The sequence below is a fragment of the Colossoma macropomum genome, unplaced genomic scaffold (genome assembly GCF_904425465.1).
Source record: "Colossoma macropomum unplaced genomic scaffold, Colossoma_macropomum, whole genome shotgun sequence".
In the NCBI taxonomy this organism is placed as follows: Eukaryota; Metazoa; Chordata; class Actinopteri; order Characiformes; family Serrasalmidae; genus Colossoma; species Colossoma macropomum.
Genome location: NW_023494793.1, coordinates 13,318,531 through 13,344,353, shown reverse-complemented (window position 1 = coordinate 13,344,353; position 25,823 = coordinate 13,318,531). Strand labels below are relative to the sequence as shown.

The 25,823-nt window shown below is 39.7% G+C and overlaps 2 protein-coding genes across 2 annotated transcripts in view; both read left to right on the top strand.

The window, feature by feature from the left end:
* On the top strand, positions 1-10,512 carry cep78 (centrosomal protein 78). Its single transcript, XM_036578003.1, has 16 exons — positions 1-96; positions 458-734; positions 1,741-1,910; positions 1,981-2,053; positions 2,148-2,251; positions 3,005-3,179; positions 4,011-4,124; positions 4,211-4,275; positions 4,548-4,638; positions 4,972-5,074; positions 6,585-6,627; positions 6,784-6,939; positions 7,345-7,422; positions 8,173-8,327; positions 8,418-8,550; positions 9,014-10,512. Exons 2-16 carry the CDS (start codon positions 482-484, stop codon positions 9,428-9,430), a joined length of 2,130 nt encoding a protein of 709 aa, XP_036433896.1. The 5' UTR covers positions 1-96; positions 458-481; the 3' UTR covers positions 9,431-10,512.
* Positions 10,513-11,831: 1,319 nt separating this feature from the next.
* The window catches only part of cabin1 (calcineurin binding protein 1), a 119,286-nt gene continuing 105,294 nt past the window's right edge, over positions 11,832-25,823 (top strand). The window contains exons 1-18 of the mRNA XM_036578548.1: positions 11,832-11,879; positions 12,102-12,152; positions 13,738-13,784; positions 13,896-13,991; positions 14,198-14,311; positions 14,423-14,557; positions 15,602-15,782; positions 16,374-16,503; positions 16,724-16,873; positions 18,703-19,181; positions 19,826-19,997; positions 21,031-21,167; positions 21,624-21,841; positions 21,976-22,048; positions 22,622-22,803; positions 24,179-24,316; positions 24,486-24,683; positions 24,785-25,027. Coding sequence (XP_036434441.1) covers positions 13,782-13,784; positions 13,896-13,991; positions 14,198-14,311; positions 14,423-14,557; positions 15,602-15,782; positions 16,374-16,503; positions 16,724-16,873; positions 18,703-19,181; positions 19,826-19,997; positions 21,031-21,167; positions 21,624-21,841; positions 21,976-22,048; positions 22,622-22,803; positions 24,179-24,316; positions 24,486-24,683; positions 24,785-25,027 — 2,649 coding nt within the window. The 5' untranslated portion in view covers positions 11,832-11,879; positions 12,102-12,152; positions 13,738-13,781. The remainder of the gene's footprint in view (positions 11,880-12,101; positions 12,153-13,737; positions 13,785-13,895; positions 13,992-14,197; positions 14,312-14,422; positions 14,558-15,601; positions 15,783-16,373; positions 16,504-16,723; positions 16,874-18,702; positions 19,182-19,825; positions 19,998-21,030; positions 21,168-21,623; positions 21,842-21,975; positions 22,049-22,621; positions 22,804-24,178; positions 24,317-24,485; positions 24,684-24,784; positions 25,028-25,823) is intronic.

Below are 25,823 nucleotides of genomic sequence, written 5' to 3'. Positions count from 1 at the left end.
CGGATCCAGCGCACCAACCCCGCTCCGCGTACAGACTCTCCCTGGAGGCGGTCGGTGGGGAAACAGCGACAACAAACAGCCACAGTAACGGTTTCAGTACGTTATTATGGCTCCAGTAGACCTCTTACAGACGGTGGCTTCACTTTAGCGAACCCAGAGACGTCTGTATTTGCGGTATCTTAGCCAGCTGAACATTTACCATTAGTTTGCAAGCTTAGCTTAGCCAGCCAGTCTTTTAACTAGCCGACGTTATTTTTAGCAGCCTAGCAACCAGCAAAATGGCGTTGGCGTGTTTTGACAGCTTGTCTGATTTGTCTTACGACTCTGTTTTTTAATGAAACATCAAGCGAGCTGTATCGTTTCATTGCCCTACAAATAAAGTAAGCCTGTACTGTCGCTTATCTGTGAGCTGCTGCTTAGCTAAGCTAACTTAGCTCGTTTTTCTACCTCTACTCAGGTAACGTTAGTTAGATGTTGAGCGATGCTGGGTTCTGCTCAGCTGAAGCGTAGAAGAGCTCAGGACTTTGCAGCCTGTTATGATTCAGCTTGTGCTGCTCAAGGCTCGGTTCCACTGCCCGCGGTCAAGTCGAGCCTTGGCCAAGGAGTGCTGGACTTCAACGGAGATGTCCTCAGTCTCCCAGACTGGACGCCTGTACTGTCATCTTTGGCCATCAACAAGCATTTACAGAATGTGACCATCAGAAGCTGCTACCTCAGCACTTTGGGATCACAGGGTGAGCCATCCCTGATTTATGTGAATATTAGACCAGCACAACACAGATTTAACTAACACTGATGATAATATTGTCTTGTATTGCTTTAATTTGGCAAAACTGAACAGATTCAAATACTCTTAGTTACACAGTGTTTTACTGGTTGCCATGGTTGTCAGTTGTCAACTGTGAATTATCAGTCACACACTGAACCCTTAAAATCTGTGGACGTGTGTCATTTCTATCACATTTGAGGTGTCAGTTTGTCATGGATGCACACTTATATCAGAATCTTATATCAGAATGGGCAGATAATTGCTTAAAAATTCACAGTTGGACAGATGTTAAGATCTGACCAATATTTCAAACTAATATTTGATGACAAACATAAATCAAAGTGCAACATTGAAAGTAAGATGCTACTGGCTATTTTTCACAATGAGTCATGCATAACATTTGGTATAAGTGTAGCTGCAGCTTTTAAATACAGCACAAGTGCACTTACCTGACTTACGCTATTTATGTTGCAGGATTTTAACACCAATTGGCCAAAATAAAAATGATTTATAGGTTGATTGCTGATCATGTGTTTAGACTGGGCAATTAAACCAAATTTTATTTTTATAATTTTTTTTAATTACGATTTTGGCTTTCACTATAATGGAAAGGTTATCGAGATAAACATTTATTGTGCCACATTCCGTTTCGCAATGGTGCTTTCCTTTTGTTTAGTGCACTACAACAACATGGTTGATCTTATTTATTTAACTTTATTTATTTTTGCTTACTTATTGGTTTTATATTATTTATGTAAATGTTATCATATCTTTATCTTAAGTATTATTTATTTTATTTATTTGTCTTTGTTATTTCAAGGAAATCCACTGTTAATTTTTTTATTTTTTTAAGTTTAATAAATGCATGATGTTTCCGAAATCAATGAGTAATCCTGCTAAATAATTATAATTATGATTTTTGCCATAATTGAGCAGCCCTACAAATGAGCTGATGGTTCCCTTCTATCTAGCTTCTTCTAAGGCCACCAGCAGAAAGAAGACACCCGTAATCCATTCGAAGAGTATGACCCTTCAGCTCTGCAAAGCTGTGCAGAAATGCCTTTGTGTTTCACCCAGTCTGAAGATCCTCCAGCTGCACGGGCTGCCGTTAAGAGAGAGAGACCTCAACATACTCACAAAGGTAGAGAAAGGCACTGTCCTGTTGTGAATGAGTGTGAAGTTCATATTTAGAACTTCTGTTCTCTTTTCAGGGTTTGTCCAAGAGCACCTCATTGGAGCATCTGTCTCTGGCGCGCTGTCCAATTGCAGACGATGGGCTAGAAGGTCAGTAAGTCAGGAGCGTTAAGATCATTATCATCAAAATGGTATTGCTTTGTTTTTGTTTATATGTGCCTTTTATATCTCTCTGTGCGTTCAGTTATCTGTCAGAGTGTTAAGTACTCCTCAACAATCAGAACGGTGGATTTCACTTCTTGTAATATTACCTGGCAAGGGGCAGAACATATGGCAAACATAATCAAGGTAAGCCTGTCTGTTTGCTGAAATGTGATTGGACTGGATTTAAAGGGGTATTCCAGCATTAAACTAGAATTTAGTATTTTAATTAGCATGTAATATTCTGTAATGCAGCATTGCATCCCTCAGTCTTATCAGTCTGATGAATTTGTATCCTTTTTGTGTTTTTGTCCAATACAAACACCACAGTGCCCAGAATGCATTGTACAAATATGCCATACCGCTGGGAATTCTTCCACAGCAGTAAAGAGATCCTGACTGCTGACTGATGTAGAAGCTAATAAATACGGAAGTGGCTTTCTATCAGTAACATTAGCTGTCTACCTTCTAGAGCCAAAAAGAAAAAGACCCATAAATCCACCTCAAAATGCTTGTAGGTTTTCAGAGGTTCCTCACATCTTCAAAATACATCATCAGAAGGTAGTTGTCCTAGTTTTTAAGCCAGCAAATCCCATTCTAGAGACTACTTACCTTCTACAGTAGTCCCACAGTAGATGTGTTTACAACAGATGAAGCGGTTAAATTTTCATTTTGGTCTGGGTGCCCCTTTGAAGATGTGCTTAGTCAGTTTGACCTGAACATTCATATCAACCAGAGTTACATAGTCGAAGGTGCTTTTTTCTAATGGGACGATGTGCAGAAAGCCTGTTGAATGATCTGTTTGTTGTTCTCAATCATTCTCAACAAGAGGAAAAATGAAAGAGACTAGGATAACGTTCCAAATTATTAGCATGAACATGACTGCTTTGTTTGGAGCAGCACCAAGCAGTGAGGCGGCATAGCACAGCATGGGCGGAGTCTTTGCGGTACAGAAAGGCGGAGTTTGAGGCGATGGGCGGGCTGCGCAGGATCACGCTCAGTGACAATATTCTAATCGGGGACAGAGGAGTGACCGCACTCGCTGAGGAGCTCGCAGAGGACCTGTGGGTCAAAGGTCAGACAATATAAATCTTTAAACTGGTATTGACGCATCTCACAACACACAGGATACAGAATGCATTATATATTTCTGAATAATTTATTATTGTCTCACATGCATGAAGGCATGAATTCTGTGTGAGTACAAAAAAGATCCATCACACATGTGTGAAAGAACTTGGTGTGCATGCATATGTAGTTTCTAAATCCTTGTTGTCATGGAGGCTGAAGTCAACTCGGCACGTGCAGTATCAGATAATGATGTAGGATTTTGCTGAAAAAGCAAGCCAGCCCAAATATGTGTTTTATTTGGAAGCTGCTCTGCTGTCTTTGCTATTTTTAGCTTGTATCCTTTTGTAGAATTAACCGATTAACTTAAACACATATTAAATTACATTGAGCTTTATCTTTAAGTACTTTTGCATTTCATTCGGCAATCTGTGACTGAAACCATGTGCCCCTGCTGATCTGGGTTTTCTCATTTTCAGTGATGCATATAAATGCTACTTGAGTGCTAATGGTGCGCATGTTGTTCAGAACCTAAATGAAAACAAGTGAACATTAAAATTCAAACATTTTACATGCTGCAGTTAAATTGACAAATTGTTCCACTTATCAGGATTAACGCTTTTTCGGAAAGTTATTATGGACTTTGCTATAATATATAATTTGCTATAATATTCCTGTTTGGGCTACAACACTTGCAACATTTCTAGCTCAGAAAGTTGCAGCCCTGTAAAGTCACAGATCCATTTTCACGAGACCAAGTAATCCTATAGGCTACGATATATATACGTTTAGATAGTTATTCTTTTTCTGGCTAAATTGATTTGTGTTGATACTGCAGCGGTGGACCTTCAGCGCTGCGGCATCTCTAATGAAGGAGCTAAAGCCTTGGAGAAGATGCTCCAGTCCAACTCCACTCTGTGTGTCCTGGACATCAGGAGGAATCCACTAGTGGGTCAGTTCAGAGCACATTCATATACATGAAGAGAAACCTCTTCGGCTTAAATCCTCATCTTTTTTTCTTTGGATCTTTTTTATCAGACAATGAGTTGGTGAAGGATGTGATTAAAAAAGTCCTTATGAACACTAAAGGCCAGGACTCACAGGTAACACACAGATCCTCACCTGCAAATGGTTTAGGTGCATTAGATTAGTTAATAAGTGGAGAAAACAAGGGCTTCAGTTTGCACCCCAGTTGTGCCATATGCTATAGTATTTTGATAAAAGCAACACTGGCCAGTACACACTATTAATCATTTATTATTACAATAAAAGTTATGATACTTCATAGTTGAACTGAATTATAGAAAAAAAATCAGTATCATTATAAAGCCACTTGAAAAGTGTAGTAGAAGTTAATGCTGGGGCTGTGTTTCAGTATCTTTGGCTGAAGCCTCCAGCAAAGGATGCATATGACCGCACAGGCCAGATTATGAGGAGAAACACAGGAAGAGCTACCTACAGAACTGGTGAGAATGCTGCTCTCTTGAATTATCTTGTGGCATCCCTTGATCTATGACTAAGACTGACATATTTAAATAACTTCTGTGCTGAAATTGGCTGCCCTGTATTGTGCCTCATGCAAAAAGCTTGAAAAAGGCTTGAATGGCTGGACCTAAACTGCTGTTGGTTGAATATGCAGATATAAGTAAATGTTGGTTTTCGTGACATCACAGAAACAGTGAAGTCAGCGTAGTTTCCTTGTATGGACTGAGGATTGAACTGCACACTTTGAAACATTAACCTTGTTTACATATTGACTGTTAGAAATTCTGTTTTTATGTCACTTGTATCTGTTGAAGGATCTCGCAGAACATCTTCAACAGCGTGCGGCTGGAGGCCGCCCCGACCTGGATCTGCTGGGTATATCCCATGGCGCACGGCAGCACGTGCCAAACTTCAGAGGTTAGAGACAATCACTGTCACACTGAGATATAGTGGTATCTAGTTCTTAACTCTTTATCTGTCTATCTATGTATCTATCTATCTATCTATCTATGTATGTATCTATGTATCTATCTATCTGTAAAGCCTCATCGGGTTTGAAAAAGACGCTATATAAATGAAAAGAATTTTGGGATTTAATCCAGCATAAGAGTCTGAAGTCCTACAGTGTGAATATAGTCAAGCGCCATTTAGTTATTGGGCTGCAACACTAGCTCAAGTAAGGGGGAATTCCACTAACTTCTAAAAGTTTCTGCATAATTCAGTTGTTGAGATTCAGAGTGTTTGTGTGGTTAATTGTAGAGAAACTTGCTGACACACATTTCTTTACAATGGTGGTTATAGAAACCAGGGTACCAAAGTCTACAACACAAATATAGCCGTTTTATTTGCACCCCAAAATGACCACATATAACTACTTAGCTTTTATACATCATGTTGATAATGGTAAAGGGAAATAAGTCTTTGAGGACTATTTTTTTTTCTTGCAGTCACTCTGCATGTATCTCTGCTGTGATACCTCTCTGCTTGCTTATCTCAAATATATAGTTAGATTGTATCAGGTGTCATTCAACATGTTCATAACCATTTAATATAATGGCTTTCTGTGAGGAAGCTTTTAGAGCAGAGGTCTTTAATTAAAATTCAATAAGGTCCAGTTAAAGAAAATTTCCTCAAACAATGGTCTGGAATATCATAATGTCTACCTTGCATTATGACTCAGTGCCATATAGTGTATACTAAAGTAGCCTAGTAGTTATATCAACATCTTATGTAGTCGACAACTGAATGTCAGATCAAATAAAGTACAATTCAGTGATATTTCAACAATATTTATTGTCAGTTTTCTCTTTTTAGAGTACACCATATAAGATAATCTGGCTCACTTTCTTCTCCAACTGCCTGTCTCGCCTCGTCCCTCCCCTGTGTGTGCGCCACTCACTTGAGTGCTCAAAGTAATGCGCAGATCTGATTACCTGAGTAGCGTCACATGTGACATTTGCAGCGCATGCGATTGGTCTGTGAGTTTCCCGGGCCGCTAAAGCGGTACCGTAAAGGTTGGAAAAGTTACGCGGTCCGCCTATTAGTGACCTCTGTTTTAGAGCCACTTCTTTTGTAAATTCTTCAGACGTCTGGTTCCCATCACCACTGTTGTGAACAGTTCTAACTCTGGGAATTTCTGAAACAGAACATTTCACATCAAACCACTCTGAATGAATTTATTTATATTATAAGAGTTTAATTTGCAGAAAGCTTAAGCACAGAAGGACCTTTTAATAATAATAATGTGCTGTCTGTAAGGCATCTCTAGTTACATATCAATTAAATTAATTGCAAATTTTTGGTTGTAAAATGTTAGTCATTTTGTCACAGACCTGTTTCAAGTTACAAGAGGCTTTTATTAAGGATGTTTGTTACATCTCAGCATGGATACGGAACAGAAATAATCTTGTGTTTCTGTCTTGTTTAGGGGCCTTCCACAGGGTGCAATTGCAGCCAATCAGAGTTTTCAGGTTTGGTTTTATTTTTTTGATTCCCACACCATTGAAGCACTTCATATTTTTTGCTTCCGTTTCTTTAATGAAGCCTAAAATCTAAATCTAAGAAAAAGTGTTGATTTAAGGGATGAAATTCTCTGTGAAATATTTACTTTATGATGACCCTTTCAGAATGCTTCCACTATCCGAGTCACTCTGGAGTCAGCAAGTGAGTCAGAGTCTGAGGAAGTGGAGAGTGTATCACAAAGTCCGTGTACGCAGAGTCCTCAAGGAAATATTACCAGCAGGAAGTTCAGGCGTCTGCAGGCAGAATACAAGCGCCTACAGGTACGACTGGAACAGTAGCATTGTGTTATGGCATGCAAAAACTGCTCTAGAAAGAGGAACACAATTCAGATTAGTAGTACCCACTGTGCTTAAAGGCCATTGGTTCAGGATTGCCAGACTCAGGCCAGCGCAGAGCTAAGTTGTACTGTTCAGTATACAGTTCAGCCCCTGAAGGACAAAGTAGTTAGCTGAGTCAGGTTTTCTACATCTAGTTTATTTTGGTGTTTTATGAATTTGATAACACACTGAAAATAGTTTTGACACACTGTGATGGTTGTGTCTTTTATCATTTCTTGGGTCAGGGCTAAGGATTTTGTTTATGTCCTGCAACATTGTGTTGAATAATTATGCCCTGCAGGATCTTTTAGAACAGTTAAACAGTGTAGTTTCTCATGTCACCTGCAGGTGGAGCTTGAGGACTGCAAGCTCAGGCTAGCAGAAGAGAGAAATGCAAGACTGAAAGCCAATTCTCGCCTGGTGGAGGTACAGTGATCTAGAACTGTTTTTTTCCTCATATTACTGAAATGTGTATATGGGCCATTCTACCAGTGTAGTCCCACAGTTTAAAAAAAAAAAATAGATTTCAGACTTTTATTTCAGATATTGCCAAGAATATTCCACAGATTTTTTTGCATTTTTTTCAATGTGTCTTTTTGATTTCTTTTAAAGTAATGTTGAATAATTTAGATTTATGAGTTTAATTTTTAAATTAAAAAAAACTTTAAGAAATGCTGTTCCACGTTTTCACATCTCCACCCGAAACACAAGTTTTAGACCATAGGCGGAGCCTTATTTTGGCCATGCCTCTGCATTTTAGAGCAGCAAGTGAGACTGCATCCCTGTCCCTCATGGCCACATGGTCAGTTTGCAACTTTAAGAATCAGTACTGAAACACATGTTTTCTGCATGTGTTTAAGTAAACGTTTTGTGTTTTACTGAAAAATATTATGATTTTATGGGTGTAAAACTGTTCAAAGTCATGTGCTGGGTAGTGTTTTTGAGTTATGCCCAAAATTGTCTATAATTTTTTAGATAATTTTATATAATCTGTGCTTATCATATTTTTTCTATTGAATCAGTCACTACTGAAACATTTGGTACAGTATGGTTAGTGTTTTGATAGTTTTGGTGATGTTTCAATAAAATAAACATTAGGTATATTCAGTTCTGGCTTTGAACCAGTTTGATAAAATGATCCATCTATTTCTCTTGTCTGTTTTGTTTTCTGATTAGCTGGAGTTAGAGAACAGTCGTCTGCGCAGTCTGAATCAGTCTCTCTCTGAAGCCCACGTCAGCCATTCTATGCTGGAGGATGACCGTGTGCTGGACAGCATTGAGTCATCTTTTCACAAATTTCACGCCTTCCTCGACCTTCTGAAAGATGCTGGGTATTTGAAACTGCTGTTTTCTTACTCTGATGATTGCAGTCATGTTAAACAAGTTTTTTCCTAACGTGTGATGTGGATAATTATTCCTAGGCTTGGCCAGTTAGCGTCCATGGCTGGCATTGAGCAGTCAGACTTTGGGCTTCTGGGTCATCCTCAGCTCTCCTCCACAGAGCGAAGGGGCCAGGGAGACCAGGGTAATGAGCAGAGGAAGGAGGACACTGCTGTAAGTGGCATTCATCTCAGTAATAAGAAACATATTATTTTAACAACAAAATACGGACAAGCCAAATTTTTTAGCTGACTTGTGATGTGTTGGAGGCGTTAGGGCACAGACAAGTCAAAGCTGCTTTTGTATACCCTCTTGTGTACTCTCTAAGTATTGGATGTATATGCGAAAAGTCTTTGTCTTTATACAATGCCAAAAAGTGCTCCATTTAATTCATGTTGCCTTCTGTGAGGAAGCTTTTGGAAGCATTAAACACTTAATCTGGTTCCTATCACAACAATTCTGACCTATCAGATTTCTTCAGAGTGGCATATCTGACATCAAACCACTCTGAATGACTACATCGTAATGATTCTGTTGTGCAGAGGTTGTAAAAAATCTCTAATTCCTTTTTAAAGAAAAGTACAAATTACAATTATTTACATATGAAAGCACCTAACATTCTGTACCTGCTCCACAGACTACAGACAACCTTCAAAGAGCATCAAGATCTCAGTCAAGCAGATCCTCCTCTAGAGTCTCTGCTGCCTCCAGGTCCTCTATTCAATCCCAGCAGGAGATTCCCTTCAACCCCACTATCCACTCCAGCACCCCTCCTGCTCAGCTGGACCAACACGATGCACCAGGGCAGCAGCGCAATATCTCCCCAGTCCCAACGAGCCTTCACAGGATGTCCGGCTCTGAGAAGGTCCAGGGCAGCGGAGGCTCAAAGTCAGCAAGTTCAGTCAGTAGCAATATAAGTATACACAGTAAAGTCTCTAATTCTTACAGAGATGACTTTTCTGAGGGGAAGGTTTCTCCTGCTCTAAGCTCTAGATCCTCCAGTGTCTCTAGGTTTGAGGGCCAGAGGAGTACTGCTGGTTTGGCGGGGTTCTAGAGCAAGCTCAGATCCTGGACTCTCTGTAGACTGGATTTAAAGGGCCCATATCTTACAGTTTTCTTCTATTGTATTTTATTCGTAATTGTGACATTTGTATGTTTATGTATCAAAAACAGTCAAAGTTTTTACACAAAATGTACAATTTTACACAACCATTTTTCAGCCTCTCTTTATTCCTTTTGTTACGGGGCCTTTAAAGGCACTTTTTCCACTGCATGGTACCAGCTCGACTCGACTCGCCTTTTTTGGTTTTCCGTGAGGCAAAAGTTGCCTGGTACCTAGTACACGGTACTTTCTTGGTATGAACTCCAACGAGGTTCCAAGCAACCTCAGGCTTTTTCTCATTTTTTGTTAGCAGTCTTTTGCCTTGCTGCTGTCAGCCTCTTCTGAACAAAATTTGTTTCCTTCACATCATGGCAGTTTCATTTGGCATAGCTATGACGCCCAGCTACATTCAGATGGTACCATATCTGCAGTGGACAACAATGTAGCTGCTACTGAAAACGTTCTGATTGGCTGCATTGTATTGTGCATCATTCAGAAGCAGTCCAGGCTGACAAAGTTCAGGGGCGGAGCGAAAGTGCTGTAGGCTGAATAGGTGTATGTATGTAAATGCATTGTTTTTTTTTTGTTTGTTTGTTTGTTTTTTTTTAAAGACATTACAAAAACACTGAATTCAAAACAGGTTCTTTTGGCAGCTTACTATATGCATGGACTGGGGAGTGAATGGCTTGTTTTGAAACTTTAACAGCAGTTACATTGTTATTTTATTCCAAAAATCGAAGGAATTTGTTTTTCCGTGATATGAGCCCTTTAATGCTACGTGCCGGCACATGCGCATTACTGGAGATTTTGCAACAAATGAGATGTCATTAGTTCTAAAGGCCTTGCTGCTGTGTGCTTTCCAAATATTTTAGGTTGTGAGATTTTGGATTGTAAATCACTCAATCATTGTTTTCTGTTAAGTGGATACGTAAGTTTAGATTTTACTTTCAGACTGTTTTTTTTTATTGTACCTTTAACCTCACCATGTTGATGCTGTTCAAATGCTGGTATTTGTCATTGGACAATCCTTTTTGGTCTAGACTTAGGCTTAATCTGGAAAGAAAACTGGCTGATTAGAAAACTGGTGTTGACAGTTTGCGGTTTTCTTAACACAAGATTTTAAAAGATTTATATCATGGTTAATGGAATTGTCATCACTTTTATTGCAAAAAAAGATATGATGCAGTGTGTAAACACTGTAAAAGTAAATGATAAATGGAATTCAAACTGCAAAAACAGCTCATTCTGAATTAGGTGTTTTTGTGGTGTCACATACATCCCGTCTATTAATCAGTTTAGCCCCATCCTTTCTAACAGAAGTTTAAGAGAGCACTTTAGCCTGAAATGCTTTTGTATGAGACTCAACCCAGGGCAGCCAATCAGAACAGAGGCTGTTTACATATATCACCAAGGCACAGCAACAAAAACAGCCTGTTTAATTAAGAGTTAAGAGAGGAAAATGGACATGTAAAAAATTACCTGACAGGTTTCAAGTGGACCTCAGGGAGAAAAATAAAAGACAAGACAAATGGTATGGGCCCTTTAATATACATTGTTTGGTTTTATTTAATTTTTATTTTTATTCTTTTGTTCTTTTTTATATATGTCATCCACCACACTCAGAAGTCATTCATACACTTTATAAAATTACTGTTGACAGATTGCTGTGAAAATGTTATGATGAAAATAAATGTATAGAATGTTGACATTTGACATGGCTTGCTTCCTCTGAATGAACTGAACTACAGTAATGTTAGAAGTGACATATTTTTATACCATACACACACACACACACACACATATGTCCTGTTAAAAGTGTTTTAGAGAGATTTTTGTGGTTTAGAGAATGAAAAAAGTATGATTACTTTTTATTAAACTTTTGGACTAATATGGAGAATTGTGTAAGAAGGAAGACTGGACACTGCATTGGATGTGAAATATGTTCTTATTTACTTCTCTAAGGATCACAGATTGGATGTGAAATATTTTCTTTTTGAATGGTATTTATTTATGTGTAAATATTTACATTAGAAGTGATGGTCTGATTACAAGCCAAACTTTGCACATTTCCTCCATGAGATTAAGTATTATAACACTATTTTTAAAAATCTTTTAAAATAAAAAAGAAATATATATATATATATATATATATATATATGTTTATTTAATGTATCCCCTTGCTGTTGGTTGATTGTATATTGTTGAAAACTTCCTACAATTAAAAAACTACAGGAACGTTAGGCGGCATCCCGTAGTTACAGAAAGGCGTAAATACCGTGAAATGTTATTGGCTCGTTTCTGTCGCGCCTGTGTGCTTTTAGCCAATGAGATCGGGCGATGTTAGCCGCCGCCGCTTACCGTGAGGCTGCGTTGTAGTGCCCCACTTGCATCTCTGAGCCGGGTACGACTTAACACGTTTAATTTAAACCTTTATTAGTATTAATTGTACACTGAGTGTAAATACATGGAGCTTGTGATGTTTAACCTGGAGCAGAGTTTACAGACGTTGCACATTAACGTTAGCAAGGCTAGCTAGCGTAGCCAGAGTAAACGGCAGTGTAAACAAAGACGCTGTGGGAGCTAAACGGCTATAATAATAATCCGATATTATGTTTTACTTCAGCTAAAGGTGGGCCAGCTGCAGTCGCCTGGAAGAATAACGGCTTCTTATTTGGTAATGTAGTCTCAAATGTTACCTCAGTGCTTTGCTGTTTAGTCCATTGAATGGGGACACAGTGGCCAGAATTAAAATAGTCTGTTAGCTAACAGAACGAGGCTGGAGTAGCCTTCCTATTAGCCAGCTTCTTGTTTGAATTTTCCCGTTCCACCTTAAATAGTGCAGCATATACATTCTGTCGCCCGAGGTGTAGTTGGCGGGTGGCCACAGTGCAACTGCTGCACCATTTAAGGTGGAACGGGAAAATTCGAGCAAGAAGCTCGTGTTAACCTCACTGTTAACGTTGCTGTCAAGCCACCTGAGCTCAAACACAGAGAGCTGATGTGTTTTATATATGAATGGCTTCACACCCCCTATGGAACGTTAAAGGACAACGCCACAGATTTTTCAAATTTCTGCATAATTAAATGCATGTCAACAGAATCGTTCAGTGTTTTAGTGCAAAATGCCTTGTCCTAAAGACACAGAGTCACAGTGTTGGTGATAGGAACCAGACGTCTGACGAGTTCAATGCCTCTAAAAGGTCTGTCACAGAACGTTATTACATGAAATGGTTATGAATACCCTGCCTGATCTGTGAGATGTTGTTTTACAGTAGTTTTGTGATAAGGTTTGGCCTAAAATGTACTTTAAACAATTTATTTTAATCCAGTCTCAGTGGAGGGATACACAAAGGCAAAATAGTCCCCCTGACAAACCTTTTTTTTATTATTTGATTTTAAATAAAGTTGCTAAATTTGCATAATAGACATCGGTACCCCTGGTTTCTTTCACCACCACTGTAAAGATTCGGTAAGTTTCTCTACAGTGAACCATTTCATATCAGGCCACTCTGAATGACTTACATCTCAGCCACTGGCTCATGCAGAAATTTTGAAGAATCAGTGGAATTCCGCTTTTATGCATCACATTATATAGGTTATGAAATACTGCTTCTGCTCCCTGTGCAGTAGCTAATATCCATCTATGAGCCATTTGGACTGCAACCCCTGTATCACTAGCTACCCTGTAACGTTATGTCAGCACATTAGGCAGTGCAGCTTTTATACATTTAAAGTAGAATCAAACATTTTTTCAAACTGCTTAATTTTGTTGTTATGATGTAATTACGGTCATTCAGAGTGGTTTGGTTCAAAGTGATTTAGATTGTAGAGAAACTTGCCGACTCAGATTTCTTTACAGTGGTGGTGATAGGAACCAGGGCTCACAATGTCTACAACACACAAATAACCACTTCATTTACTATCCAAAATAACTAGTGAACCTATAGTTTCTTCTGAGTATTAATATGTAATGATGATGATAAAATAGGGTTAAACCTGAATAAAAATGTTTGATTTGGAGACCTAAGTACCTCTCCACCATGAATAGATATAAAGAATATGTTTAAAGCCAAAACTTTATCTCAAAATTATCACAAAACAATGTCTCAGCTTTCAGGCAGCATAGCTGTAACCGTTTCATGTAATAGTTTTCTGTGAAGTCACTTTTTTTTGAAGGACACAGTAGCAGCAGAGTTTAGGGAGTGTGTTTTTGTCACATCTAAACATTCCTAATCGTGTCATGTCATACTTTGTTACAGGACCTGATAATCAGTTAGTGGTGATGCTCAACATATAAAAGACCATGGTAGGATATTCTCGTACAGTTTTGAATGTGGATATTTGACTGGCTGTGATAACCTAGAAATATATTCCCTTTTCGTACACCGTTTATGATATAACCTCACTTCTGTTATAGATCCGGATAGCTGCTCTTAATGCAGCCTCTCAGACTGCAGATGAACATGAGGATCACTTCAGGAGTACCAAACCAAGTCAGACAAAGGAAGCTCAGGTGAGTTTGGGAGATGCAGATAAAAATCACGCTCCTCTGAATGTCCTGATAGTGAAGATGTTATTGGTGCCTGTGAACTGTGTTTAGTCTGTTCACTTTGGCTCTGTTTGCACCTGGTATTCAGTTACTGATCAACACTTTTTCTCGCAATTGTTGCCTTCTCCTTTTTCTTATTTCCTCTCTCTCAACTCCTTAATGTGTTTCAGGAGGCAGAGGCATTTGCTCTGTACCACAGAGCTCTTGACCTGCAGAAGCATGATAAGTTTGAGGAGTCGGCCAAAGCCTATCATGAGCTCCTTAAGACACCACTGCTTAAGGAGGTACAAACGTGGGCCTCAGGATGGGCCTCTAATTCTGTTGGTTAAATTAGATGCGATTGTGTTGCTTAGATCAATTGGTTGGACTTTAAAAACATACTGGCTTTGTTCCAGGCAGTGGCGTCTGAAGATGAGAAGGTTGGGCTCAAACATCCTGGACTGATGCTGAAATACTCCACTTATAAAAACCTGGCCAGCCTCGCCGTGCTCCGGGATGACTTGGATACAGCCATGGACTTCTATGTGGAGGTGAAATATCACTTAACTGCTCAGATTTACAAAGATGCAGCCTAAAGATAAATAGATTTTCCCTGCTTCCTCCACAAAAGTATTGCGAGGTTAGACAGGAATATGGAACACTGGCTAGAAGAACTTTCTGTGTTTGCTGTAAGAAGTAAGGAAAATGTCTTTGATGCTGTACTAGTTAGTGTACACTTAGCAAAGTTAACTTGGCTATCTATGCTAAGACAATGAGTGAACATTCCTCTTAGACTGTCAGATGATTATCCTAAAAACCTTGAGTACACAGCAACCTACACCTGATCTATTTTAAGAGTTTGACCCTTCATATGGATGGAAATGTATAACTGTTTGGCGTCAGCATAGCTGTGAAAATTGATGTTTCCTAATGACATCACCCAGAGGTAACAGGTGCAAAGAGAAAAGCAAAAGCCCTAAAACTGAATCTTGTGGGACTCCACAAGAAATGTTAAAATTTTTGATGAAGTGAAACCATGAACTGTCTATTAACTAAGTATGATTTAAACTGTTCTAAACCTGTGCCTGAGAGGCCTGTCCAGAATTCAGTACGGTGGATTCGAATCTTGTAATCAACAGAATCAAAAGCTGCATTAATGTTCAATAAAAGTAGAATAGAAGAATATTATGCAATGTGCACCAGCGCTGAACCTGAGGTCATTGACGACATGAACCGATGCTGTCTCAGTACTATGGTTAGAACAAAAACCTGATTGAAAATTCTCATATAACTTGTTTGATGTTATATATGCATTTGATTGTGTGAAAACAATTTTTTTAATTTAAGTCTTTACTTAAAAAAGAAAGACTTGAAATTGGTCTAATGGGCTCCCTAAATAGACATTTTGAGAATAAACTGAGTTCTGCACTAACAAACTTTCGCCAGTGGATACAATAGAATGCATATGTAGGTGAAGCATGGACAGGTCACCTGGACACCCCTCCTGTAGGTGCATCTGTAGATAAAGACTTAATTGATAAATAACAACTTTTTGCTTTGTTCTGCTGATGTATGTGTTTGTGGTTTGTCCACAGGCTGTTATGCTGGACTCTACAGATGTGAATATGTGGTATAAGCTGGGTCAGGTGGCTCTAAGGAGAGTGAGCATCCCGCTGGCTCGTCATGCCTTCGAGGTGGGACTACGCTGTAACCCTGACCACTGGCCGTGTCTCGACAGCCTCATCACTGTCCTGTACACACTCAGTGACTACAGCTGTAAGTACTTATAAAATGTGAACCAGTGGTGGAGTGTTTAAGTTTTGCTTAGACAAAATCTTTTTCATCGTATGTGCACGTGCTTGTGCATCCTTGAATTTCTCAGAATTCTTCTAGAATAGCGCATCTCAAAGATTTGATACGACTATTTCATGGTTTTAATTAAAGATGGCACAATATCTCTTTTTCTTTTCCAATACCAATGTCTAAACCTTGGGTATCAACAGATTCCCATTTAAAATTTTTTCTTTAAAAGTTACTAAGCCTTATATTGAGCTATTTTTAATTACAGTGCTTCACTTTAGAAAGGCATCGAAAAATAGGCTATCATGCTCAAACCACTCAAACTCTTTACTACCCCACAGGAAGAAATACACACTTAATAACTGAATATCACACAGTTTTACTGTGTGTTGTATTAGGCCAAAATTGTTACACAATTGAATCCGATTCATTATTTTTTTCCTTCAAAGTCCAGTCCGGCATTTTCTGCTGATATCTGTCAGTACTAATACATGGCTGAAAGTCTGATTCAGAAAGATTTGGACTGTATAATGAATTGTAGATTCATTGTCTGCTGTTATTTGGCAGGTTGCCTTTACTACATCTGCAAAGCCTTGGAGAAGGACATAGGCTACACTAAAGGTCGGGTACTGAAGGAGAAGATATTTGAGGAGCAGCCTTGCCTCAGACGAGACTCCATGAAGATGTTTTCTAAAATGTATGTCCCCTGTATCATTTTTGTACATGCTTATCTGAGCACTTGTGTTGTGCAAGTATCAATCAAGCCTCATAATCATTCATTTATATTCTGTGGAGTTGTCTGACTGTTTAACAAGAGAGTTTTCCAAAGATGTGGCTAGTAACAGAGGTTTGTAATTAAAGGAGAAGTTGTCTTTAGTAGGCTTTTCATGCTCAGTGCTGTTATGTCATCTCTACAGTGATATGATGGTGTATCACGGAGAGGTAGACGAGGAGGAAGCTCACAGTATTGTGGAGGAGGCGCTGGAACTGAGAAGACAGAGACAAGCCAAACTAACCCGCCATCCCCGACCAGACCTTCAGTTAGTGGAGCCCATCAAACGCTTCACGTGAGTCACTGCTGCAGTTAACAGAGCATGTATAGTGTAGGTTCTGAAAAATGAGCATTCTGTCAGACCCTGGATGCTCTTTTGCTACACCTGTCAAAACTCATGTAATCAACTACCCTTCTTTAGCTTTACATATCCTGTAATAAGTAAAGTACGGGCCTGTCTCCTGAAGCATGTTCAGCCTGAGCCAGATTCCTTCAAAAAACATGAACGCTACCGCAGTTCATTTGTTGCTGGATAACAACTTTCTCTTTTAAGGATGGAGTAGATAATTTAATCCAGAAACACTTTTTGTTGTATTTCTTGAAATACTCTTAACACCCCGATAGCAAACAATAAATCAATTGCTCTGGCAGTAAAACATCTATGGAGGCCAAAGGACTGTAAAAAAACGATTGGATGGCCTACCTGCCTGTCTACCTACCTACCTCATGACCTGCCCACATGCGCATGCTCGGCACGTGTACTCAATTGTGGAGTCCGTCACACAGACACAGCTGAAAGATATCGAACTAGGTTCACGAGAAACGTGAAAAGAAAAGAAAGACAGAAGTAGAATTCAAACAAAAAGAGGTTGGATAAAGCAAGAGGTCAAATCAGAGTGAACATCAGTGTGGCTTTCCAATGGAGGGGAAACCTGAGGGAGTTGAAAGGTCTGGAAAGCAACGTCAAAGTTGCTGTTTTTCTTTTGGACATGAAGGAAATAGTTTTTATCCTGAATTACGTAGCCATCGTAGTTAGCTACTTACATAGCTACATTATGTATTAGTACGACGCTAGTGTTGGCTAAGCTGTAGGTGTGGGCTAGCTAGCTATGTTTATCTTGTATGTAATCTGTGTGTGTATATGTTCGATGATGTCTGTGTTGTAGTTTTGAGCAAGTGTTGTTTGATAAGGTAGATGGATATAGTTATAGCACACCACGCATTGCTCTTCAGTGCTCTCTGCCATCACTAGTCAGGAATGCATTAATGTGTTTTAGGGGGAGTGGCTTTGGAAGGAGAGCTGAAAGTAGGGGGTGTGATTTTTTTTATTTATTTATTTTTTTTTATTTATTTTTTTTTTCAGTTGGAAAAAAAACTAGCTTGCGCTTTCTGTTTTCTACAAAATCACCTACTCCAGCTTTAACTCAGGTTTAGATACTCAACCTATGATTGATCTTCGTTTTATGCACATGAAAGCATGTAATTTACAACAAACAGCCAATAGTGTGAAATATGAGTCATGTGGCTTGTTTTTTTTTTTTAAAGAATGGAAAAAAACATATCTTAATATGTGGGAAACCAAAGCTTTTACAACAGTAAAAAGCAGTGCTCGCTCAACTACCACTATGTTGGCTCTTTGTGGAGCAGTACTTGTTTTATATCCTTGATATCTGTGTAGTGTGATTAATTTCTGCTCTATTTTACACATACTCCATATCACAATGAAGAGAAAGTGGCTGAAAAGGACTGTGTTCCACTTGTCCTTGATGGGTTCGTGGCTCTGCCCTGAATCCCAAACATAACCTGCCCTGGAGCAGGTTAGGAGTGCAACATGAGTTGCCATGGGAATGTAGCCCAGTAAGAAGTGATCCACTATCGTAAGACCGAAAATCCAGGGTTGGATCAAATTATGCTTGAACTTAGCTAGCAATACAAGAAATCCTGCTTTGTGAGACAGAGCCCAGCTTTCATCAACATCCCGAATTATAGTTATTGTTAATAATTATACAGAGCTTAAACAACGGCAACTAGTGCATAGAAACTAGATAATGAGACATATATTGGACATTGTGGAAATGTTTAACTGTCATGATGTTATATTTTTACCCTGTCTCATGCCTTCAGCTGGAAGAGTGTGGGAGAGAGTTTCCTGGCCATGTATAAACACCAGAACGAGTGCTTGGTCCCACGGCCTGACTTCGGCCGTAGAATTGACCTATCTATGTACAAGGACCCAGACTGCCTCCTCCAGACACCTCCTACCACAATCCCTACTGCTGCACCTACTGCTCCGGCTCCGGCTCCGGCTCCAGCTCCAGCTGCAGCTCCAGCTCAAGCCAGTGAGCCTCCTCAGCTCTCCACCCCTGCTCCCCTGCCTGAGCTTCCCCCTCCACCTCCGCCAGGCTCCAGCAGCCCGAGCTCCAGCCTGCCCACACCCTGTGAGCCTCTGATCCAGCTGCAGGTGCAGACCAGCGTCCTGGGACAACTCCCACAAAGCCAGATTATCATAGAGGTTGGCACTACTGCCACAGTCACTGTTCCTGCTGTTGCGAATGGAGCTGCTGCTGCTGCTGTTACTGGTGTTTCCACTGCACCCCCTGGTGGTTAGTATTAACACTTACAGCGTAGGGGTGGGGGAGCCATTGCTGCTTAAGAATTTTTTAGTTGTGGAGTCTGTGGACGTGTGCCATATGTGTCTACAAATTCAAGTACAGTAATCACAACTGCAAAAAAGCTCCAGTGTAAAATTAATGAAGCAAACTTCAGACGTCAAATGTGTCTTGGCTGATTGACAACATTAGTGGTAATGAGAAACCTGTGTAAATTAGTTATAGTTGTGGGTAAGTAGATAATTGTGCAATTATTTACTTACCCTAGATGAAGCTGATTAGCCAAAACATGTTGGGAATACAAATTTTCCTTCTTTTTTATTTTAGAATGGGAGCTATGAGGCTAACGCTGCTAATGTTTGTTACCTATAGCTTCTCAATGCGGCTTAGAACAAAGTATGTCTTACTGTGAGCTATAAAATTGAATTATGGGCTGTTTGGGTGACTACTGAGTTCTAATGTTTGTTAGCTAACATTGCTAACTCTGTGACTAAAAAAGAAAAATTTGGACACCGAACATGTCTTGGCCAATCGGCTACATTTCGAGTAAGTGGAAAGTTGTGCAAATGAGATTTCTCACTAAACCACTCCTTTAACGTGAGAGTAGATTTGATTGGATAAAAGTATTTCCTTTGCAGTGCTTGACCCAGCTTTGAATGATAAAGCCAAGAAAGCCCCCAAGAGGAAGAGGGTGATGGAGGACTGTGCCGAGACGGCCAAAAGGCGCTCAGCACGTGTCCGCAATACTAAATGCAAGAAGGAGGAGAAGATTGACTTCCAGGAGCTGCTTCTTAAATTCCTGCCCTCACGGTATTACTACTCTTTATAAGCACACACAGTTTCTAAGGTGCTTAGATTTAGCTACGCTTCATCAACACTCAGCTGATCAGAAGCATCATAATGTCGGATTGTATGTATTTTAGGGCTGCAAAAAAACGATGATTGCCATAGTCAGTCAGTTCATCGTAGCGTAGATTCATCAGGAAAAGAAAAAGCACAGCTAGTAATCCACAACTAACAAAATATTTCACATCGTATGCACATCGTTTCTTTCAATAAATGAAAAGGACTATGCCTTCTCCTGCACAGTTGAATTAATTAATGATGAATTAATAGATACGTTAATTAGGTAATTAAAATCATGTAATCAAACCTGATGTTTTCAAGCACGCAGACAGTCCGGTCATCAGCCATGTTAGACAAGCAGTGTCCTAAATCTTGCTCACCTCATTTGGAACAGTAATAACTGCACATGATGTCAGTCCACATGATCTTCCATCCAAGTCAAGTCAAAAGGCTTTTATTGTCATTCCATCCATGTACAAGTACACAGTGGAACGAAATTACGTTCCTCCAGGACCAACATGGTGCAACATGGAACAAAATAGACAAAGTGCAAATGTGCAGACATAGGTGTGCAAACATTAAACTAGAAACAATACAGTAAATATGATAAATAAAACCGACATTAGACACAGTAAACAGACAGGACAATGCAGCGCTGACACAGCACTCATTTCTGAACATGAGGTAGTGAGGATAAGGTGCAGAGATATTTAACATGCTGTGAAAATACAGGCAAAAAGTTTTCAGTGACCTAAAACTAATTGTTTTTGCGTGTATGGAAGAATGTAAAGATAATTTTAAGAGCCCTTATCCTGCATTTTTGTTTCAAGTTATTTGTCCCCGAAGGTCCGCTTGGTTTTATGCACCAAAAACAGTCATAATTTGTTTTTATATGACCATTCTCTAACACCTCTTTGGCCTTTCGAATTTAACAGTCTTCTTTTGTTACTGTGCCTTTGAGATTGATAAATGAACTCCGTTCTGATTGGCTGCCCAGGCTGAAAAAATTTGATGTGGATGAAGATGAAGAAAGCCTCAGTAACATGGACACCCAGTGTGACGCCAAACCCGCCTCCCAGCTGAATCAAGGCACTGGCTCCAATCTTTCTGACTACATCAGCTCTGTAGAGACAGGTAAGGGAGTAGGGGGCTGATCGTTGACGAAGTGTAAAGGGTACATTGGGATACATTAGCCTTGTTGTTCCAAAACTAAAGAAGCAAACTTTGGGTGCCAGATGTATCTAAATATAAATGGCTGATCAGCTTCATTTGCGGAGGTGAAATTTTGTACGTTTTTGCTAAACTATCAGTGTAAGATGCACATATATGTTTATTCAGACCTTGTTGATAAAAAAGCAGGAGCATCATACTGTACACAGAGGAGGGCACCTCGTAAGATTCGTATTATAATAAACTGCGTTTGGAGCCAAAAGTGCATCTTCATACACGTGTTTGAAGAGAATGAATGGGAACTCACATTATTTTGTAATTACATTTTCCTACTCTCCCTTATGTGCATTTTTATTCATTATGTGTATTTTTATTCATTTATTTCATTTTTCTTGCCACTCATTTTCCTCCTTTCTACAGAACATGAAGAGGTGCACTCTTTCCTGCTGGCTAACATGCAGAATGGAGGTATCCTGGAGCTTCTGTTGCGCTATTTGAAGGTTATGGGGCAGAAATTTTTGGAAGAGTGGCCCCCAGGACTGAGTGGAGTGGTGCTGGATATTTACAATTGCTGGAGGAAACACAGCGCAGGGCTGCCCAACCCACTGTTGAGAGATTCCAACAACCAGCACATCAAGGTAATGTGGTGAGAGTAAAGGTTAAAATTATATTGATTATTATTAAATAGTTAGTTGCTTTGTTTGTTTTTGCAGCCAATAGATTAATCTGACAGATGTGCATCTGCTTATGTTTGTGTGCTTGTATGTAATAGGAGATGATGATGATGAGCCTGTCCTGTATGGAACTGCAGTTGGAGCAGTGGTCTCTCAGTAAGGGAAAGAACAGTGAGTTCCTCCATACATGCATCCTCATGAATTTATTTATTATTATACAACAGTTGGTTCTGACCTAAGAGTGCAGATATCTCCCAATAATCACACTCTGAGCACATTTCTTTGAGTATCACACATTCACCCATAGCATAGCAGTGAAAACCAGCTGTTAAAAACGGGCCAACAAGTAACAAGTCTGTTAAAAGGACTGTAAAGCAGGCGATGCAAGTGAGCGACAGTGACAAAAAACAAATTGCTTCCAATGGAATGAATGAAGCTGTTCACTCCAGACCCAAGTATTGGATGTCCCGTTTCTGTTTTTGACACTTTTGATGTTCCACCTTAAATATTTTTATTGCTAATCTAATAATAAAAATCAGTAATAAACTGTAAATAGTGTAATCAGTGGTATAATAATGAGTTATTAACACTGGTGTGCTGCAAATGTAGATCAACAAAAAGAAAAGCCAGGCAGTAGTAAATGGTCAGATACAGTTCTGACCTAGTTCAAGCCTAAGAGTTTGACATAGTTGTTTGCTTTGTGCAGTGGGTGAGGTTTTAAAAAAATTTTTTTTTTAATGCCAGTGTCTCAGAGGAAAAGTGTCTCAGGGGGTGATCACGGGGAGTTGGACAGCCAGGAGTCCCGTTTCCAGACAGACCTCTTCATGATGACCATGGCCTCCTCGCAGAGAGACGTGTTTGAGCGTGACTGGCTCTGCTTTGCTGTCAGAGTCCACTGGCTCAAAGCTCGACATCTCGCGTTTCAGGTACCAGCTAAAAATGTGGCACTCCACTATGTTCACTTTTTTCACCTCACTGCCCTACTATGTGTTACTTACTCTGACATTACTGATTCTACTGATTTGCTATTCAGCAAAAATTAAGAATAGTCATTTAATAAGGATAATAATAGGGTTTGAGAAGAAAAATTCAAAGAACAGGGTAGGAGGGGAGTGTGCAATTGGGTTGTATAATAATTTATATTTTTTATGCGAGATACCTAGTTCCTCACCAGCTCCTCACCAGCTGCAAAAAACACAAACTTTTTTTTTCTCGTGCCTGCCATTAATTAATATCTCAGCCTAATTCAAAACAATTCAAGTGGCCCGAGTGCTAATGCTACAGCTTAACCAATAGGTGAGAAACTAGTTGTAGTAGTTGCTTAAAAATCTGCTAAATCAACGCAAAATATTAATTTAAAACAGTTCTTTGTTGTTTGGACCAGATGAGCTGACCAACCTAATTGCATAAATATACAGGACACACTTTGGCAGATTTTAATGCACTAATACTGTTATTTGCTAAATTTAACCTGATGGGGAAAAAAAACACATGTGGCCTGTGCAAAAGTTATGGCACTTTTTTGAATGTTCATCTTGTTAAGCAAATAAATAGAAATTGTGCAGAAATGTGTCATTCCCTATAGAGGATGTGTTAAAAAGTGTTGTTTCCTGTCTTTCTTTCCACAAGGCTTAAGTTAGCTTCCTATTCGGCAGCTTTTTGTTGGAATTTTCAGTTCGACGTCTTCTACAGGGAACAACCTTAAATATGGTATTTTTCTGAAAATTTCGGTGCAGTTTTAGCTTTGTTGAGAGTCATTTGTCTTGTGCTTTCCAACCGTGCTGGAGTTCGGCAAATATTACAGTCATTAACGCTTCAGTACCAGCTGGTCCATGGCTTGCTAGACAAATCCCAGAGACTGTAACGCTGTCTGATGCAGCTGGCCCGGGTCAAGTGGCTCCTCTGCCAGGCCTCACAGGTCTGGTGTCCACTTTAGGCTAAGGCTAACCCCAAATAACCAGCGCATTCCTTTAAATCCGTTGCCTTGAAAACAGTGGGCTACGTCAGATGAAAGGGACTAGTCAGCGGGTGGTGATCAAGGCTCTGCTGCATTTTCATTTTCATTTGAAATGTGACTGAAGCATCCCTGTCTCAACCATGCAGCTAAACAAGCTAACACTTGTATGATTTGCACTGCTTGAACATCATGTAATCTGTGCTTATTTGTGGCTTACTGGTGTAACGGTTATGACAACTTATACCTGGGAAGAATTTTAACCGATATGCAGCCCACTAGTATTATGCATTATGTTTGTATTCAATCTGCTGTGGATGTGACAAGTTATGCGTGCTGTGTCATAGGGTGACATGGACGAGGCTCAGGAGGGTTATGACCTGTGTGTAGGACTACTGAAGAGCCAGCCTCAGAGCAGCGAAGGGGAGAAACTCGCCATTTACCTGCCCAACCTCTGTGTGGACTCGGCTATTTCTGTAGAGGAGGTACAGCGCTCAGAACCACACACACATCTCAGCATCTGAGAAAATTATATGTAATTCTGTTTATCTGGGTAGTAATCATTGATCTGTTCAAAAACATTGTGTGTATATGTGTATATATATTTTGGGACGCTTGGAAGTATTTTTGACACAGTTCAGCTTTTTGTTTTAGATTGAGAAGAAGCTGAAGTCTCTAGAGAGATGTCAGTCACTGGAGGAGATTCAGAGGCTGTTTGAGAGTGGAGACTACACCTCCGTGTTCAGATTACTCCAACCAACGCTGAGCTGTGGGCCCAGCTCAGCGCGGCCCAAACCGCTGGAGTACCTCAGCTCAGCTCCCGAGAGGCCAGCACAGCTGCTGCTGCTACAGGTGGCACACAGTCGCACCCAGAAGATCACGTAAACACACAGAGGCTCTGTTTGTTACAGGCCATAATGTTCCCCTGTCTTTGTCCTGTCTGCGTTTCCTAGAGCTCCCTCCTGCGCATGAAGGACTTTGCACAGTGCTTGGAGAGTTCAGAGGTTGCACTGAATGAGGCTCTGCAGCACCTGAATGCTGCATTACCGAGCAGTCCTTCTGCAAAAGAGGAGTGGGTGGCCACGGTAACGGCCATGCTTCGTGGGATAGAGCAGTGCATCACCGAGCAGCCGCAGCTCCTCACCAGCACACCGCAGACCACCAACCTGGCCCGCCTCGCCAATAACCTCATACAGGTCTGTGTATATCAGCTCAATTCTTTACAAAACAATTCAGTTTATCATGAAGTTTTAAATTTCATCTTTATTTTGGTACAGTTCATAATTAGTCAGTACTCAAATGTGACATTTGAAAATAAGGTAAGAAGTGTATTATTATATTATAACTGATTATAATTATTAGAATGTTTATATTATTATAACTGATTATAATTTAAAATAACTTTGAGCATGTAATGCATTTTGAATTGCCGCCTTCAGGTCAGTGCATTGGCACTATAGTATTTTCTGATAATTCGGTAGCACTTTATTTGAAGGCTGCCTGCATAGGGATGTTATAAAACATGTATAAGCACTGATAATGTAAGGTGCTTTATAAAGTAAATGACACATTGACTGAAAGTGACAGACATTTGTTCCATTTATAACACTATGAAGCATTATTATCAAGTAGTCAAACTTAAGACACAGGACTAGTTAAGAGTCCCATATATGAATTCTGTATATTTCTACTTGGGTTTAAGTACAAAAATACAGTTTCTAATAAGGAGACCTGAATAACTAACTGTAATAGAAATAGTCTTAATAGAAATAAAAAAAAAATTCAAGTTCAAGAGCATTGAAGTCTTCCATAGAACTCCTATATGGTGTTCTAAAAAGTGGAATTCCACCAAATTTTGAAGCTCTCTACATTATTCAATCCGTGAGATGTGCGTAGTCATTCAGAGTGGTATGATTTGAAATGGTTAATTGTAGAGAAACTGACAGATTCTTATTTCTTTGTTGTGGTAGTGATGGGAACCAGGGATCACAA

What these genes read in the sequence shown, in the direction of transcription:
- cep78 (XM_036578003.1), top strand. Translation starts at nt 482, where the DNA reads ATGCTGGGTTCTGCTCAGCTGAAGCGTAGAAGAGCTCAGGACTTTGCA. An exon ending in AGAGGACCTGTGGGTCAAAG is followed by an intron (nt 3,180 to 4,010) that starts GTCAGACAATAT and finishes TTGATACTGCAG; the next exon opens with CGGTGGACCTTCAGCGCTGC. An exon ending in AAGAGCTACCTACAGAACTG is followed by an intron (nt 4,639 to 4,971) that starts GTGAGAATGCTG and finishes TATCTGTTGAAG; the next exon opens with GATCTCGCAGAACATCTTCA.